General features: G+C 42.1%; 1 protein-coding gene across 1 annotated transcript in view; it reads right to left on the reverse strand.

The window, feature by feature from the left end:
* SPOCK1 (SPARC (osteonectin), cwcv and kazal like domains proteoglycan 1) overlaps positions 1 to 15,433 on the reverse strand; it is a 556,326-nt gene that overhangs the window by 32,789 nt on the left and 508,104 nt on the right. Inside the window, exon 7 of the mRNA XM_056847707.1 lies at positions 971 to 1,087. Coding sequence (XP_056703685.1) covers positions 971 to 1,087 — 117 coding nt within the window. The remainder of the gene's footprint in view (positions 1 to 970; positions 1,088 to 15,433) is intronic.

The following is a 15,433-nucleotide window of genomic DNA, read 5'->3' on the forward strand; positions in this document are numbered from 1 at the left end:
AGATGCTCTGAGACACCTGCAATAGGTCATTTCCACATGGATTATTTGCTATGGGTTCAATGTATTTGGAAGCAGGTTTCCTCCCCCTGCTTTCCCACAACATTGTAGTGCATTTGTGCACTTCCCAGGGTTTCCCTGGCTTGTCACTGATCTTTCCAAAATCTGCTTTGCTGCAAAGCTTTTGGAAAGATCACATCAAAGCCTGAACGTCTACCACACAGATGGGAAAGTTTGGATTTTTCCTGTCCCTCCACACTGCAGCCACTTCTTCCCTCTGCCATTGGGTAGCTTTAAAATTTTTAAAATTAGCAATTGAAAATTATTACAATATTATCACAATCTGTGTATCAGGCTCTTGAACTCCAAAGTTTTTTTTTTAAGTCACTAGCCCCTTCCATTGCAGAGATATAAGGGGAAAGGCATATTTCCACAATGAAAGAGACTGGAGACTTTTAAAAAGCTGATAATTCAGAGAACCTGATACACAAATTGTTACAATGTTATAATGATATAATAATATTCAGTTGATAATGAAAAAACCCCTGAAAAGGCCCTCGGGGTAAGGAGTTAATGGCTGCTGTCAGGGTCTGGGGCAGGAAAACTATGGGGAAACCTGCCAAGTGGAAGTTGCATTGTTGCTGTATGATATCAGCGGCCACACTAGCAATGGGGAAACCACACAGACCTGTTCCCATGTGAAAAATACCATGTAAGATACTGTCACGGTCCTTGGCTAGATGATCTTTTCGGTACTTTTGAATTTCTTGATTGGTCATACTAGAAAAATGCTGATTAAATTTCTAACCAATACAAAAATAGAAAAGGGGATGGATGTGTGTGAAAATAATGGGAGTGTATGTGTGTCATAGCATAACAAGACCAAAGATATTACACTGACTGTCCTTGCAACTGTTGCTGATTGCTGAACTTATCTCAACTTTCTTTAATTAGATTTTTAAAAAAATCTTACTGCCTTGTGTCGAATCAGAGATCGTTGGCTTGATGACACGATTTGCATCTTCATGAAGAGCACCAAACCAGTCTTTTAAACGTGAAGCGAGGTTCCTCAGCTCCTTGTCTGTGCAAACTGCCAAGAGAAGACAACAATTAAATCAAAAAGCACGTGCCAGACGTATTCTAATAGAACAAGATCGTTGTTTATTTCTTGAAGAATCAACTTTGACTTGCAGAGCTGTGAATTTCAAGGAGATAAGAAGTGGTGGGTCAAGGAGTTACAGCATATCCACAAAATATAAAGCAACAAGGCAAAGATTTATTATTAGAGGAACACTGGCTAAGTGGGAGCTGCAATTTATGGTGTACAATCTGGACAGCCATCCATCTTTTGTTGCTTCCCACAGATGTGTGAGTATTTAGGTAAGGGTTGTCACCTTTTTGGTCTTCAGAGAAAATACATCAATCAAACAGCAGTAGGGGGAAAAAAGAGAATAATCCAGCACTGCTATTAGAACAAGGTCCTGGGAATAATTTATAACCCTTGTTTTGCTTTAGTGTAAAGCTATTGTCACGGCAATAGGAAATCTTTCTTTTAATGGAAGCTGTCATGTTCTCCAATTCAACTGCAAATAAGAGTTTGCAACCTCTTAAGTTGTCAGCGCTTCTTCGTGCTACCTAGATTAAAGCATCTGCAGCTTGCTCCTTTTATACATTTTTATTGGGAAACATTTAATTTTTTCTCATAAATTTCTGTGAAGAGATTAGTGCCCAGCAGAAGACAGTATTTGTTAGAGAGAAAAAATTAGACAGTCAAAAAGAATATTCCAGCCTTGCATTATCTTTACTGTTTGAATTCACAGATTGACGCTACTTTATCATTCTTGTCACAAACTCATTCTAAAATTTAAATAACATTTCTTTGAATACAAAAGGTTTTCTCCAGCAGTGTCGACATGCTTTACAGAATAATCCACAGTAGAACATCCTTATTTCACTGTCTATTTTAATATAGTTCCTCCAGCTATCTATGATAGAGTCTCATGAATGTCAAAGCTAAGAAACAAGACAGGTTCCTGCTCACACCATGGAATTTGCAGTCGAAAACTGGGCAAGAAGATGTAACAAGGGAAAGGACAGGAAAAGCTGGCCCAAGGATAATATGGCCAAGTCATGGGCAAATTCAACTGCATGAACCATTTGCAACTGAAAATCTAACATCTCTATGGAGCACCCTCAGCAACCAATAGGGTTGCCAACCAGGTACTAGCTGGAGATCTCCTGCTGTTACAACTGATCTTCAGCCGATAGAAATCAATTCCCCTGGAGAAAATGGCCGCTTTGGCAATTGGACTCTATGGCATTGAAATCCCTCTTCTCCCCAACCCTGCCCTCCTCAGGCAGGGTGGGGTTTAGGGAGGGGAGGGACTTCAATGCCATAGAGTTCAATGGCCAAAGTGGCCATTTTCTCCAGGTGAACTGAGATATCAGTTGTAATAGCAGGAGATCTCCAGCTAGTACCTGGAGGTCTGCAGCCCTAATTAGTGAACAAATTGGCAACCATATAGTCTTATTTTTAAAGGAAGAGAAGACTCTTCCTGCACTTAGATGATCTCAAGTTACTATGTACAAATAATTATTGTTTTATTCAAGAGAGGTAAAATTGGCAAATTATACTGAAGAAAAAATATAATTCAAAATGCTTTTTTATTCATCTAATCATAGAATCACAGAGCTGGAAGGGACAACCAGGGTCATCTAGTCCAACCCCCTGCACAATGCAGGAATTCACAACTACCGCCCCCCCACTACTTCCCCCCCACAACTACCCCATGTGCTCCTTAACCTTTTCCTTATTATCAGAAACACATACATGCCAGTGTGAGGCTCTGTATTCTAAGGGCTCATTCTACAGGGAAATTCTTCTATTCAGACTCCATTGAAATGATTGTGAGCTGAGCAACATAATCACAGTAAAAAAGGACCACTGTGCCCTTGCATAGATCTCAGTCATTTCAGTGGGCAGGGGCAGATTGGTCAGTAAGGCCACTGGAGAAAGTCCCAGTGAGCTATGGTTGCCAACCTCCAGGTGGTGGCTGGAGATCTCCTGCTATTACAAGTGATCCCCAGGTGACAGAGATCAGTTCCCCTGGAGAAAATGGGCCCTTTGGCAATTGGGCTCAATGGCATTGAAGTCCCTTCCCTCTCCAAACCCTGCCCTCCTCAGGCTCCACCCCCAAAATCTCCAGGTATTTCCCAACCCCGAGCTGGCAACCCTACAGTGAGCCAATGGCCGGGGTGAAGTGGATGGGAGATACCGCTGCTGTGAGCTGGTGCCCCTTGTGAGGGAGCTGCTACTGCTGCAAGATGGTGGTCTTCACCAGCAGCCTCTGCCCTGCACAAGATGGACAGGTGCAAAGTGGGTGGGAGCTGCTGCACCCACAAGCTGGTAGGTCTGCCCTGCACAATGTGGCTGGGCATGAGCCAGGCAGGAGATGCAAGAAGTTTACTCCTTCCATCCCACCTCCCTTGGGGGGAAGGGGTCAGGGTAGAGCCTGGTCAGGGCTCTGTTCTTCCTCCCATTCTCCCCTCTTTCAGGAGTAGGCCTCTTTCAAAGGCTATTTTGCCTCTCACTGCCCCTCTCAGTGGGGTTGGCAAAGGAGGACTTTGGTAGTGGACTGTGCCCCAGTTATAACGCTAACGTCACTATAATGTGAACATACTAGCCTGCCTTATCAAACCATTGGCCCATATAACTCAGGATTGTCTGTTTTGATTGGCAGTATAATCTCCAGGGTCTCATGCAGAGAAAAGCTTCTTCCAGCACCCCCTATCTGAGATCATATAACGGGAGAGACCAATTGTAACTTTGCATGTGCTTTGCCATTGAGCCATGGCTTTCCCTATCTACACTTAATAGACTCCTCCTATCAAGGTGGAAACAATAACCATTATTTGAATAAATGTCAAGCAAAGGAAATAAGAGGAGGACTTCATGCCAAATGGACCAATGGCAGCACATGCTTGTTCTGATTTTGAACTATAATTTCTAGCTCAGTTTCCCATCATATATTTGGAATCGCTGCTACAGGCAAACTGCCGCAAAGAGATTATGCTGCTTTACTCCAGCATTGAAGTCGGCATCTGCCAATGGCTCAGAAACCAAGTGCTTTAATATCCAACTAGGAGTGAGCCAGGGCTGCACAGCTGCAAATAAAATGGTTCAGTTGTTCCATGGACACGGAAGGTTGGGAAAAAATGTATTGGGAATCTTGCTTTGCAGTGAATCATTGACAAATTTGGGTTTGCCAATAATGCTATCTTTTTAGTGGAATTAAAGGCACACCTAGTAACATCCCCAATTGGTTGAATGGTAAGTCTAGTCCTTGAAAAATAGTCTAAAGGCAGCTTCAAATGCCTTTAAATCTTGTTTCTATCTCTTAGCTTGAATCCAACTTGTCCTTTTTAGAAATCTGAAAATGGCCCAAATCCACTTGACAGCCAACAAGTACCATAAGGGAAAGTGGGGAAAAGAACTTTGAAAAGAGAGGACAAATGGGTTTACCTGAAGCCCCCTGCAGACATCACAGGCATTGAAATCAATGCATGTATGGGGGGAGTGGGTCCTGCCCCTGGTTTAAGCACCATTGCTGGCTTGTGAACATGGAGTCCACGCACATACAAAGTATATGCCTGTAGGTTCTGTCCCCATGACTGGGAAAGCTACTTTTTCAAATATTCCCAACCATGAGGCTCATGTCCACTTTCAATATAGTATTATCTGGTGAAGTGCTTGAATTGGGTTACTTGGGAACATAGCCCAAAGCAGTCACCATGGTAATACTAGCCATCACAACATAAATTCAGATGATAATCGTGGATGCAGTTATTTGTGTGATCCGATCCGATCCATGTTGGCCCATAAGAAATTAGCTCTCTTCAATGGGATGTACTTCCAAGTAAGTATGGGTAAGTAAGACTGCAACCCTAGTGACAATTTCCAGACATGGCAAGCTGATGCTCTTCATCATCTTTGGGTTGATTCCTTGGTCATGAATGGAAAATTAAGGATGGGTAGAAGGAAGTAGCTTATGGCTGCCCATTTTCACCAGATTTAAATCTTTGGTTGTATAGATCCCAAATGTCATGGTTAGGGCTGCCAACTGTGGCTTGAGAAATTCCTGGAGATTTTAAGGGTGGAACCTTGGGAGGGCAGGGTTTGGGGAGGGGAGGGAGCTCAGCAGGGGTCTGTTGTCATTCAGTCCACCCTCTGAAGCTGCCATTTGCTCAAGGAGAACTGATCTCTCTTGTTTGGAGATGAGTTATAACCCTAGTCGCAATAAACTTTAGCTGAAATAGATGTAAGTACAAACCTGTTTTCATTGTTCTTGTTCTAATTAGTACTGGTAGAAATTCCACCTACAGCAACAAGATGCCCAACTGAGATGCTGGGAATGGCTGTGCTTTTGATAGAGGTCTCCTAATTATTCCAAATATTTACTGCTTACCATTCTCAAAGCAGTATAAGAGTGGAAGGGGTCAGGGAATAGCTGTGCTATCATGGGTTCATGACAAAGAAAGAGATTGCGATTCTACCACTCTGATGAAACTGCAGTTTTCCAGATACAAACATTCCATGTCAAAGAAAGTATATTATGTGTGTATTCATCATATACACAATATGCTGTGCTTTTAGTGACCAGCTTGCTAAAAGCATAATGCCTACCCCAATAAACACCTCAGATCCTCTTGTCACTTATTAGCACCTGATCCTGTGTACAAAGTTGAAGACAACAAGTGGATGTAATGGTAGCTGTGGGGTGACCACATGGACAACTAAGGCTTTTGTACAGAGGAAACAAGCTGTGATGTGACGCTCACTTGAAAACAGGGTTTTCTTAAAGAACAAAATTGAGCTAAAGTGGCACAGAGTAAAGGCTGAATTTACAAAGCAGAATAGGGAGAAGTAGGGTGCCATAGCCTCTCTATATCATTCTCTCTTCCTGTCAGATGCTTCTCTGTAAGTGTTAATTAATGCTGTGAGAACCTTGAAAGATTTGGCAGTTTACTCACTCAGACATCCAGAAAGTTGTATGCTAATCAGAGGCTTAGCCCAGCTATTTTAGCAGGTTGGGCAGATGGATTACAATTTCGTGTTGTATTCTATGGGCAATGGGTTGCCAGAATATTTTTTCTAGCACAGCTTTTTGGCTTTGAGCAGTTGTAAAACAAGCAGCAATCCAACTGGTATAGCTTTTCTCAGCATGGGAGTTGCTTCTCCTGCTTACACTCACACATATTTCTTTGGCTTGAAAAATGCACGTCAGCTGGAGAGTTTGGAGTTTTCAGTAACAGAGAGAGTTGTTTCCTCCCCCACAAAAAATCAGGGCTTCTATCCTTTCAGCAATAGACACAGATCACATTTTCTTGGCTATCAGCAGCTCAAAGGGAATAGTAGGACATGAGAAGTTCTCTGCCTCTATCTTGCAGACAAATATAAATGTATGTGTGTGTGGAGGGGATGGCCAAAAACACTGATTATGGAGAAGGGTAGCACCTAAATTCTGTTGTTGTGTTATCAAGTACTAGCCCTTAGTCAAGGAGAAGAACCCTTTTGCCTGTGAAGGAGACTGTCCCTTTGCTGCTGAATGGATCACTGGGAGGGGAAGGGCTCAGAAGCTGTGTCCTCCCATCCCCGTTCCCCACTCCCTCCAAAGGTGGACTTCTTCTGAACACAATATCCTTTTTCTCTCAAATATTTTCAGGGGTCCCAAATTGTTGGTTTTATTTTAATCCTGCCCAGTCCAAGACACTAAATACAGTTCACAGCTTGTAAACAAATAGAGAAGGCCTTATTTCACTTTTTATAAGAACAGAGAAATGAAAAAGGAATCATCCAATATTAAGGTTCTTCCCAATGTCTCGCTTCTTTGGGGCCTCTTTCCTATCCCCTTTCATTCCTATCCTTACAGGGAGCTCAACAATAGCGCCTCCTTCCAGCACACTCTACTTGCTCCAGTCCTGTTTGTCTGTGGTGTTTGTCTCCAACACAGTGTAATCCTAAGCAAAGTTACCCTCTTCTAAGCCCATTGAAATTAATGGGCTTAGAGGCATTTATAAATGCTATGATTGCAATGTAAATTATATGAATGGGTCATCAAGAATAATCAAAAATCCCAAGGTTTGTCCAATCACTAGGGTTGCCAGCTTGGGGTTGGAAAATACCTGGATATTTTGGGGGTGAAGTCTGTGGAGGGTGGGGTTTGGGGAGGGGAGGGACTTCACTGCCACTGAGTCCAATTGCCAACATGGCCATTTTCTCCAGGGGAACTGATTTCTATTGGCTAGAGATCAGTTGCAATAGTGGGAGATCTCCAGAAACCACCTGGAGGTTGGCAACCCTACCCATCACCTTTAATCTCATGATTTTCAATGGAATCAGTCACCATATTCAGTTGCCATTGTTATCAAGTATACAGTAATCAAGCTATCTATAGGCATGTGTGAATCAACTGTCATGCCTTGGACTGAAGCATTAATACACTTACGGGTATCTCCTGATTTCTAATTAACACACATTAAATGAACATTTGGAGACAACCAAATATCTAAGACGATTCATGCTCTGGGCTCTCAATAGATTTAAACAACAGAGCTTTTAATAGTTCAAACTGTTGGGTCTTGTATTGTTTTCTAAGGGAATCTAGATATCTGGATGGATCACGCAAGCAAAGCAAACAGTTTCCAAAGATAGGGTTTCTACTGTGATGCCCCTGCTTCTTCTGTGGGTAGGGTTGCCAACCTCCAGGTACTAGCTGGAGATCTCCTGCTATTACAACTGATCTCCAGCTGAAAGATATCAGATCCCCTGGAGGAAATTGCTGCTTTGGCAATTGGACTCTATGGCATTGCCGCTTTGGCAAATTGCCGCTTTGGCAATTGACTCTAAGTCCCTCCCCAAACTCTGCCTTCCTCAGGCTCCGCCCCAAAAACCTCCTGCTGGTGGCAAAGAGGGGCCTGGCAACCCTATCTGTGGGTGATTTCTAAATAGTCAGCAAGAGCAAGTCCCACAAAAGAACACAGGGTGAGGTAACCTATATAGTACCAAAAACAAATTCTACAGAACTTTGCATATTAAACACTATGCCTTAAATTACCCCCAACTGGAAGCCAGAGACGACTGCTGAGCCTAAGGTGAACCCCAGCAATATCTGAGCAGCTATTTCCCATGCCAACTAAAGCCACCAAATGGTTTTGCAGAATAAAATCTGAAATTCAGTATGTGGTTGCAAGAGCCTCATAATACTCTTGTCAAGTCATGAGGAAAAAACAACAACCCAATCCACCAACATAGTGTATGCTCTCTGAAAAATTTAGTTCTCGAAAAATCAAGACACATAAATAAGACTATATTTTTTCTCTTACTAAGTGCTTGCTTATTTCAAGACTTGAAAAATGAGAGACAAACATGAATATTTTACAGCAATCTATACAATGCTTGAGATTTCCTTGGAGAAACGATGAAATCCTAATGACCATGAAAACAATCTGCTTGCACATTAAGGAAAACCGAGACAAAACTAATTTAGTGGAAAAAACGCTGGCAGAGATTTCAATGGATCTTAATACTCCAGTCTCCCAAGTGGCTTGCCAATATTCTTCATTGCGACTGAAATGTGTGTTCCAGAAACATAAGCATGGTCTGAGTTTGGGCATACAAATCATCCTACGATTGCTCAGTCATAGTCATTGTTTACTAAAAAAGTCCTAAGAGTTGGTCGGTGGTAGCATGGTTAAGATGCTTCCACCTACACTGAAAAATGTGATATCGGTTGCAAGGTGAAGCAACTGCACAATCATTTTACCTGGTTAACACTCATTTCAACCAGGTCTCAGGGCATTGTCCCTTAATTAATTTGGCTGGTGTCAGTCATGTGAAAAGTATAGCTGGTGGTGTGCACTGCAAATTCCACTGGTATTGCAAAAGTTGAATTCAACATGAGGCAGAGGTTGAAAAGGCTGAAGGCACAGGTTAGGATATGGAAAACCTGATTGTAGCACAGGGTTGCCAACTCAAGAGTTGGGAAATTCCTGGGGAACTCGAGTGGAACCTGGGAATGGTGGAGAGGGAAGGAGCTCAGCAGGGATGTGATGCCATACAGTCCATCCTCTGAAGCTGCCATTTTCTCCCAGGGAACTTATCTCTGTAGTTTAGAGATCACCTGTAATTCTGGGAGAAATCTATGCCCAATCTGTAGGCTAGCAACCCTTGTTTTTTAAATTATTTTTAACATGGTGTGTAAACACCCTTGCTGTCAGGGTTGCATATATTAATCCTTAATAGGCTTGTCCCTCAACTTTATAGACAAGGCTACTGCTGATTTTCTTTTGGTTAAGTACCCACGGGTTCCTATTTTTTACTCCCTTCCAAAAATACATAAGTCTTTGAAGGACCCTCCTGGCCGTCCTATTATTTCTGCGATAGGCAGCATTCTTGAACCTTTGTCCAGATTCGTTGATTTCTTTTTGCAACCCTTTAGTAAGCTTACTGACTCATATATTAAGGACTCTAGGGATTTTATTAATAAAGTTGAGAAATCTTCTTTACCACCAGACGCAGTGTTTGCTACTTTTGACGTTTCATCTCTTTATACGAACATTCCCTTGGAGGAAGCTAGGAACATCATTGAAAAGCTTTTTGATATGAGGCTTAATAGGGATATTCCCACCCATTTTTTATTAAGTTTAGTTGACATTATTTTTGAAAATAATTTTTTAGGTATAAGGATTCTTTCTTTTTACAAACGAAAGGAGTAGCGATGGGCGCGGCTTGCGCCCCGTCGGTGGCCAATGTATATATGATCTCATTTGAGGACACTTGGATGAGCCACTCCATCTTCCGGGAACATGTTCTTTATTATTTTCGTTATATAGATGATTTGTTTTGTATTTTGAATACAGCTGACGCCTTTGATTCCGTTCTCTCAGTTCTCAATTCTTTAAATCCTAACCTTAAATTCACAGGGCTTTGTGACAAACAGGCAATTGCCTTTCTAGATCTATGGGTCTTTAGGACCCTGGAGAACACTGTTGCCATGAAACCCTATCGTAAACCCACTGACGTGGGCGCAGGGCTGCATTTTGCCTCAAATCATCCTCTGCATTTGCGCCGTAACCTACCTTTCAGCCAACTTCTTAGGCTGAAAAGAAATTCTACGTTCACATCAGACTTCCGTCCAGCAGCACGAGATCTATGCTGCACATTAAAATTGCGGGGGTATGATGACTCCGTTCTGTCTTCAGCCCTCGCCAGAGTGGCTCTTAAGGATAGGGAATCTCTTTTGGAACCGTCCCCGGCTCAACAAGAGGATTCTACTGGCATTTTTGCCTCCCTTCAATTCAACCATTTAACCCATGAGATCCAATGCATTATTAGACGCCATTGGCACATTTTGTTCAATATTCCAGGCTGCTCCAAACCACCCACTTTTGGTCTGAGAAAGACCAAAGCACTACGTAATTTCTTGGTTTGTACTGATAGCCCTGTGAGTAAACCAAGAGTTAACATTCGAGGTCACTACAAATGTGGCACATGCGCGATGTGCCCCTTCAGCCTCTCCATCAAGGAGGTCAGCTCATCCAGCATCAAGTTTAAATATTCTTTGCAACAATTTACCAATTGTTTATCTAAAAATGTCGTCTACGCGGTCCTGTGTCCCTGTTTAAAAATTTATGTTGGCTCCACCTCTCGCCAATTAAAAATACGAATCAGTGAGCACAGAGCCAGGATCCGCTCTAGGACCCTGGAGGCGCCGCTCACGGAACACTATTTACAACATGGCCATTCAGAAAATGATATTTTATTTTTTGCTCTGTGGCAATACAGACCTCGTCCTTTTCAACAAGAAGACATAGTGAAAATATTACACCAACAGGAATTGAGGTATATCTATTTGTTTAAATCACTGTCACCTGCAGGACTCAACAGCGAGTTTGACTTGACTTGTTTCCTTTAAGACTTTGATTTCATTCAGCTGTGTAGATAGAACCACTCTGCTTATAACAAGGTAGCAGAACTTCACCTATCACCAGCTATCAGAGATAGTAAGAAGCCCATATGGGTCGCTGGTCAGTAACTGGTAAGCTTTGACATATTGTAATATGATTTGGCTACTGTTTGTATATATTGTATATATTGTATTATTGGATATATTGTATATTATAAGACATTATTATTGGTTCATTTAATTTTGTGGTTTAGGTCTGAATACCACCATGTATAAATTATAAGCATTCACGACTGAAGAAGCTATCGCGAAACGATCACGAGATCCGGAAGTATCGTTTTGGTTTCTTTATTTCTTTGGAACTACGGTGGAGTTAACCGTTTGCGACTATATTGCTTTCTGTACTCTTGACACAGCGGTGGAGTAACCGTATGTGGAACACTTTTCTTTTTAAGCATTCTGATGGTAGAATTCCGCTAGTCTTGGACGGAAACACTGCTACTTGAAACTGACTTGAACTGGACTATTTTGGTTCTGGAATTTATGTTTGGACATGACAACAGAATCTGAATCCTGCCCTCATATTTGTGTCATGTAATTAAGGCTTTGGCTGATTATATTTATTTTTTGCCTTTGTTTATTACCTTGAACTTTACTAAATAGCTTCTATTTATTGTAATATTGAGCTGTGTGCTGTTTATTTTTGCAACCTCCAGGTATTAGCTGGAGATCGCATTCTATTACAACTAATCTCCAGCTGATAGAGATCTGTTCACCTGGAGAAAATAGCCGCTCTGGCAACTGGACTCTATGGCATTGAAGTCCCTCCCCTCCCCAAACCCCACCCTCCTCAGGCTCCACTCCAGAAACCTCCCGCCAGTGGCGAAGAGGGACCTGGTAACCCTAGTTGCTATCCCCTAGCTGGGGGCAGGGAATTCCCCGCTCCAAGCCCCCTCCCCTGGCACCATTCAGCTGGCCAGTGGGGGACTTACTAGAGGCTGGAGGGAGGCTAGTGTTGACATGTTGACATTTCCCGAGGTGACATCATCACGCCACTTCCTGAGGTGACATCATCATGTTGACACTGACGGAGGTGACATCATCACGCCACTGATAATCATGGGGATGCTCTGGTTTTTGGGCAAACTCTATGGTAAAAAAAGGCTTCTACCATAGAGTTTTTGCCCAAATATCAGAGCCCTTGTGATGTGGGTGACGGGATGACTTAACTTCGGTAAGTGACATCATCGTGTTGATGCCAGCCTCCTTCTGGCCTCTGTTTGCCATCCATAGATTTCTCCCCACCCCCATCCCCTGTTGGTAGCCAAGGGGGACCTGACAACCCTAGTCCTTAATGCTTCCTTCTGTAAGATAAAGCTCACAGGGCTGTTGCCATTAGACATCCCACTTTACAGTTTTGCAATGATTAGGAAATAAAGAAAGAAATGCACAGTCTACTTCCATAGTTATTAGGTAAACAATAGCTACCTTCTTCCATTAAACCTATTAATCTGAGCAGGTCATGTGAGTTTGCAGGCAACCAAACGCATGCAGAAAATCCTTCCGCTGTTTGTCAATTGATGCGGCTAATCATGAATCTAGAGCTGTTCAGCAGGTTGAAACTGCCAAATAAAACTCATGCAGTTCTATTCAAATATGTTTGACATCTGAAATTAATTAGATCCCAGATGGTTATTGTTTTTATTTCATTTTTTTAAAAAGTGAGATATTTCATAATTTGTTTTTTTATTACCTACCCATGGGGAATTGGCATAATCCTCCCTAACAGGCAACTCTTCTTATTTATTTACTTAGTGAAAAGGTAACCAAATCAGAAATTATTAACTGTACTTGTGCAGAGCCAAATCATTTATTTTAATCTGAGTTGTTTACTTAATATAATATGTGTAATCATGTGTATGGCATTATAATGGTTTCCTCATGGGTTAGCTGCATTGGCTTGCAGCCCATCTCACATCTAGAAGATCTGTGTAATCTGTATTTCCTCTGAGAGGCATAGGCAACGTGCATGCATGATTTTTAAAAGCAGAAAGCCATATTCACAGGCTGAATCAATGTCCCGAGAAATGAAAATGAATGTAAAGCAAGAAACTGTGAGACAGACAAAAGAAGAACCCTTTGAATTATTAAAACAAACAATTGGTATGCTACATTTCATGATCGCTTTATGGAATGTACAGACTAAAAGACTTAGGAGTAGGTGGGGCCACGGGAGGGAGGGGAGGAGCAGAAAAATAGCCAGGTTACACTCAGCCTGGTATCTGGTTTTAACTACCAACTGCAACCCACCTTTTCCCAACAGAAAAATAAGTATTTTGCCACATAAAGCCAAAGAGCTGAGGGGGCATAATATCTGGGCAATCTTAGGCCCCATCACTTCTCAAAGAAAAATCAAGTCTTCAAGATAGGGTTGCCAGCTCCTGGTTAGGGAATACCTGGAGATTTGGGGGGTGAAGCCTGAGGATGGCGGGGTTGGGGGAGGGGAATGACTTCAGTGGGGTATAATGCCATAGAGCCCATCTTCCAAAGCAGCCATGTCCTCCAGGTGAACTGATCTCTGTTGCCTGGAAATCAGTAGTAATAGCGGGAGATCTCCAGCCACTACTGGGAGGTTGGCAACCCTACTTCAAGAAGATCTAAATAAATCTGTGCCAAAAATAATAATAAATTCTCTAAATCTGCATGGTACTCCTCCCACATTTTCCTAACCGCTTCAACACATGACTGTATGAAACTGCCCTACTCCGAATCAGATCATTGGTCCATCAAGGTCGGTATTGTCTACACAGACTGGCAGTGGATCTCTGAGGTCTCCGGCAGAGGTCTTTCATATCATCTCCTACCTGGTCCTTTTAATTGGAGATGCGGGGGACTGAACCTTCAACTTGCAAAACAGAGGCTCTGCCACTGAGCCAGAGCACTCTCTTATTTGGAAGCCATCCTTCCCTCTAGATTCAGATGACCTAGCCATGCTCATCCATGCTACTGTAACGACATGACTAAGTTACCGCCACACCTTCTACATAGAACAGCACTTGAAGAAAACTCCAAAGCTTCAGCTAGTGAAAAATGCAGCAGCCCGCGTTCACACAGGTATCAAGCATTATGAGCATTTTACCATGGCACTGAAGCAGTGACACAGCCAATCAATTTGCTTCCAGATTCAATTAAAGAAGCTGGCTCGTAGCTTCAAGACCTGGGGCCCACATACCCGTAGGACTGCATCTTGCGACATCAAACTGTGCAGCAGCTTAGATCATTCCAGCAGTGTCTGCTATCTGTTCCCCTCAGACAGGGTTGTAGATACATCTTGCAAGGAGCACAGCATTCTGTGTTATTGCTGTTCTGGAAGAGCTGCCAGACACTGTATGCAAAACAGCTATTTTGACAGCAGTTAGGAGGGGGTGATAAACAATAATTTCAGAAAAGTTTTTTAAAATGCTGAAATTGCTGGTTTGTGGTTTACCGGTCTGATGTTGTGTTTATTTTTATATAGATGAGACAGCTGATATTTGTGTTTAAAAATGTTTGCATTAAAAAAAAAAGTAACTGCAGTGATTTTAATATGGTTTATATTTTAGATAAACCATATATTTGCCCTGACCTGGATGGCCCAGGCTAGCCTGATCTTGTCAGATCTCAGAAGCTAAGCAGGGTCAGCCCTGGTTAGTATTTGGATGGGAGACCACCAAGGAATACCAGGGTTGCTGTGCAGAGGAAGGCACTGGCAAACCACCTCTGTTAGTCTCGTGCCATGAAAACCCCAAAAGGGGTCGCCATAAGTTGGCTGCGACTTGACGGCACTTTACACACACACACATATTTTAGATCTACGTGTATTGTAAGCTGCTTTCAGCTAAAACGAACATTGTTTCCATGTGATACTACTGATTTTGGTTTACAATGAAATTGTCTTTGTAACACTGTAAGCTACCTTTGGGATCAAAATCAAAAGTATTACAAATATTATAGAAATAAACCAAAAAATGCCCCTGATTTTTGGATTGTTGATATGGCACTCCTTTGCCAAAATGCTTTCGTTTGACATAAAGACATTAATTTTTGATTAATTCAAATTATTTCCTTTGAAATGCATATTTATAAGCTGTGTGGGGAACTGAGGAGATTCACCTGAGCTGTATGATCTTTCCCTAACTTCTATACCGTTCAGAAGAGATCTGTGCTGAAACAACATACATCCCATTCAATTTGCCTTCAGAAGGATGAAAAGAGGCAGTTGCAAGTCAGCATATACTTACAGAAACCGTTTTTCTCCTCCATTAGCTGTTTTTGCATGCCCAGCTGATTTTAATTTTTTTATATTATGTGCCTCCTCTGTGCTTTTATTTGTATGTTCCCTGCTGAATGTTATCATGTCTTCAACCACCAGGGCTTCATTAAAGTAGAATGTTGTCATGCAGTGAATTACTCTCAAATGTGAAAACAGAGAC

This window comes from Euleptes europaea, chromosome 1, assembly GCF_029931775.1.
Source record: "Euleptes europaea isolate rEulEur1 chromosome 1, rEulEur1.hap1, whole genome shotgun sequence".
Classification (NCBI taxonomy): Eukaryota; Metazoa; Chordata; class Lepidosauria; order Squamata; family Sphaerodactylidae; genus Euleptes; species Euleptes europaea.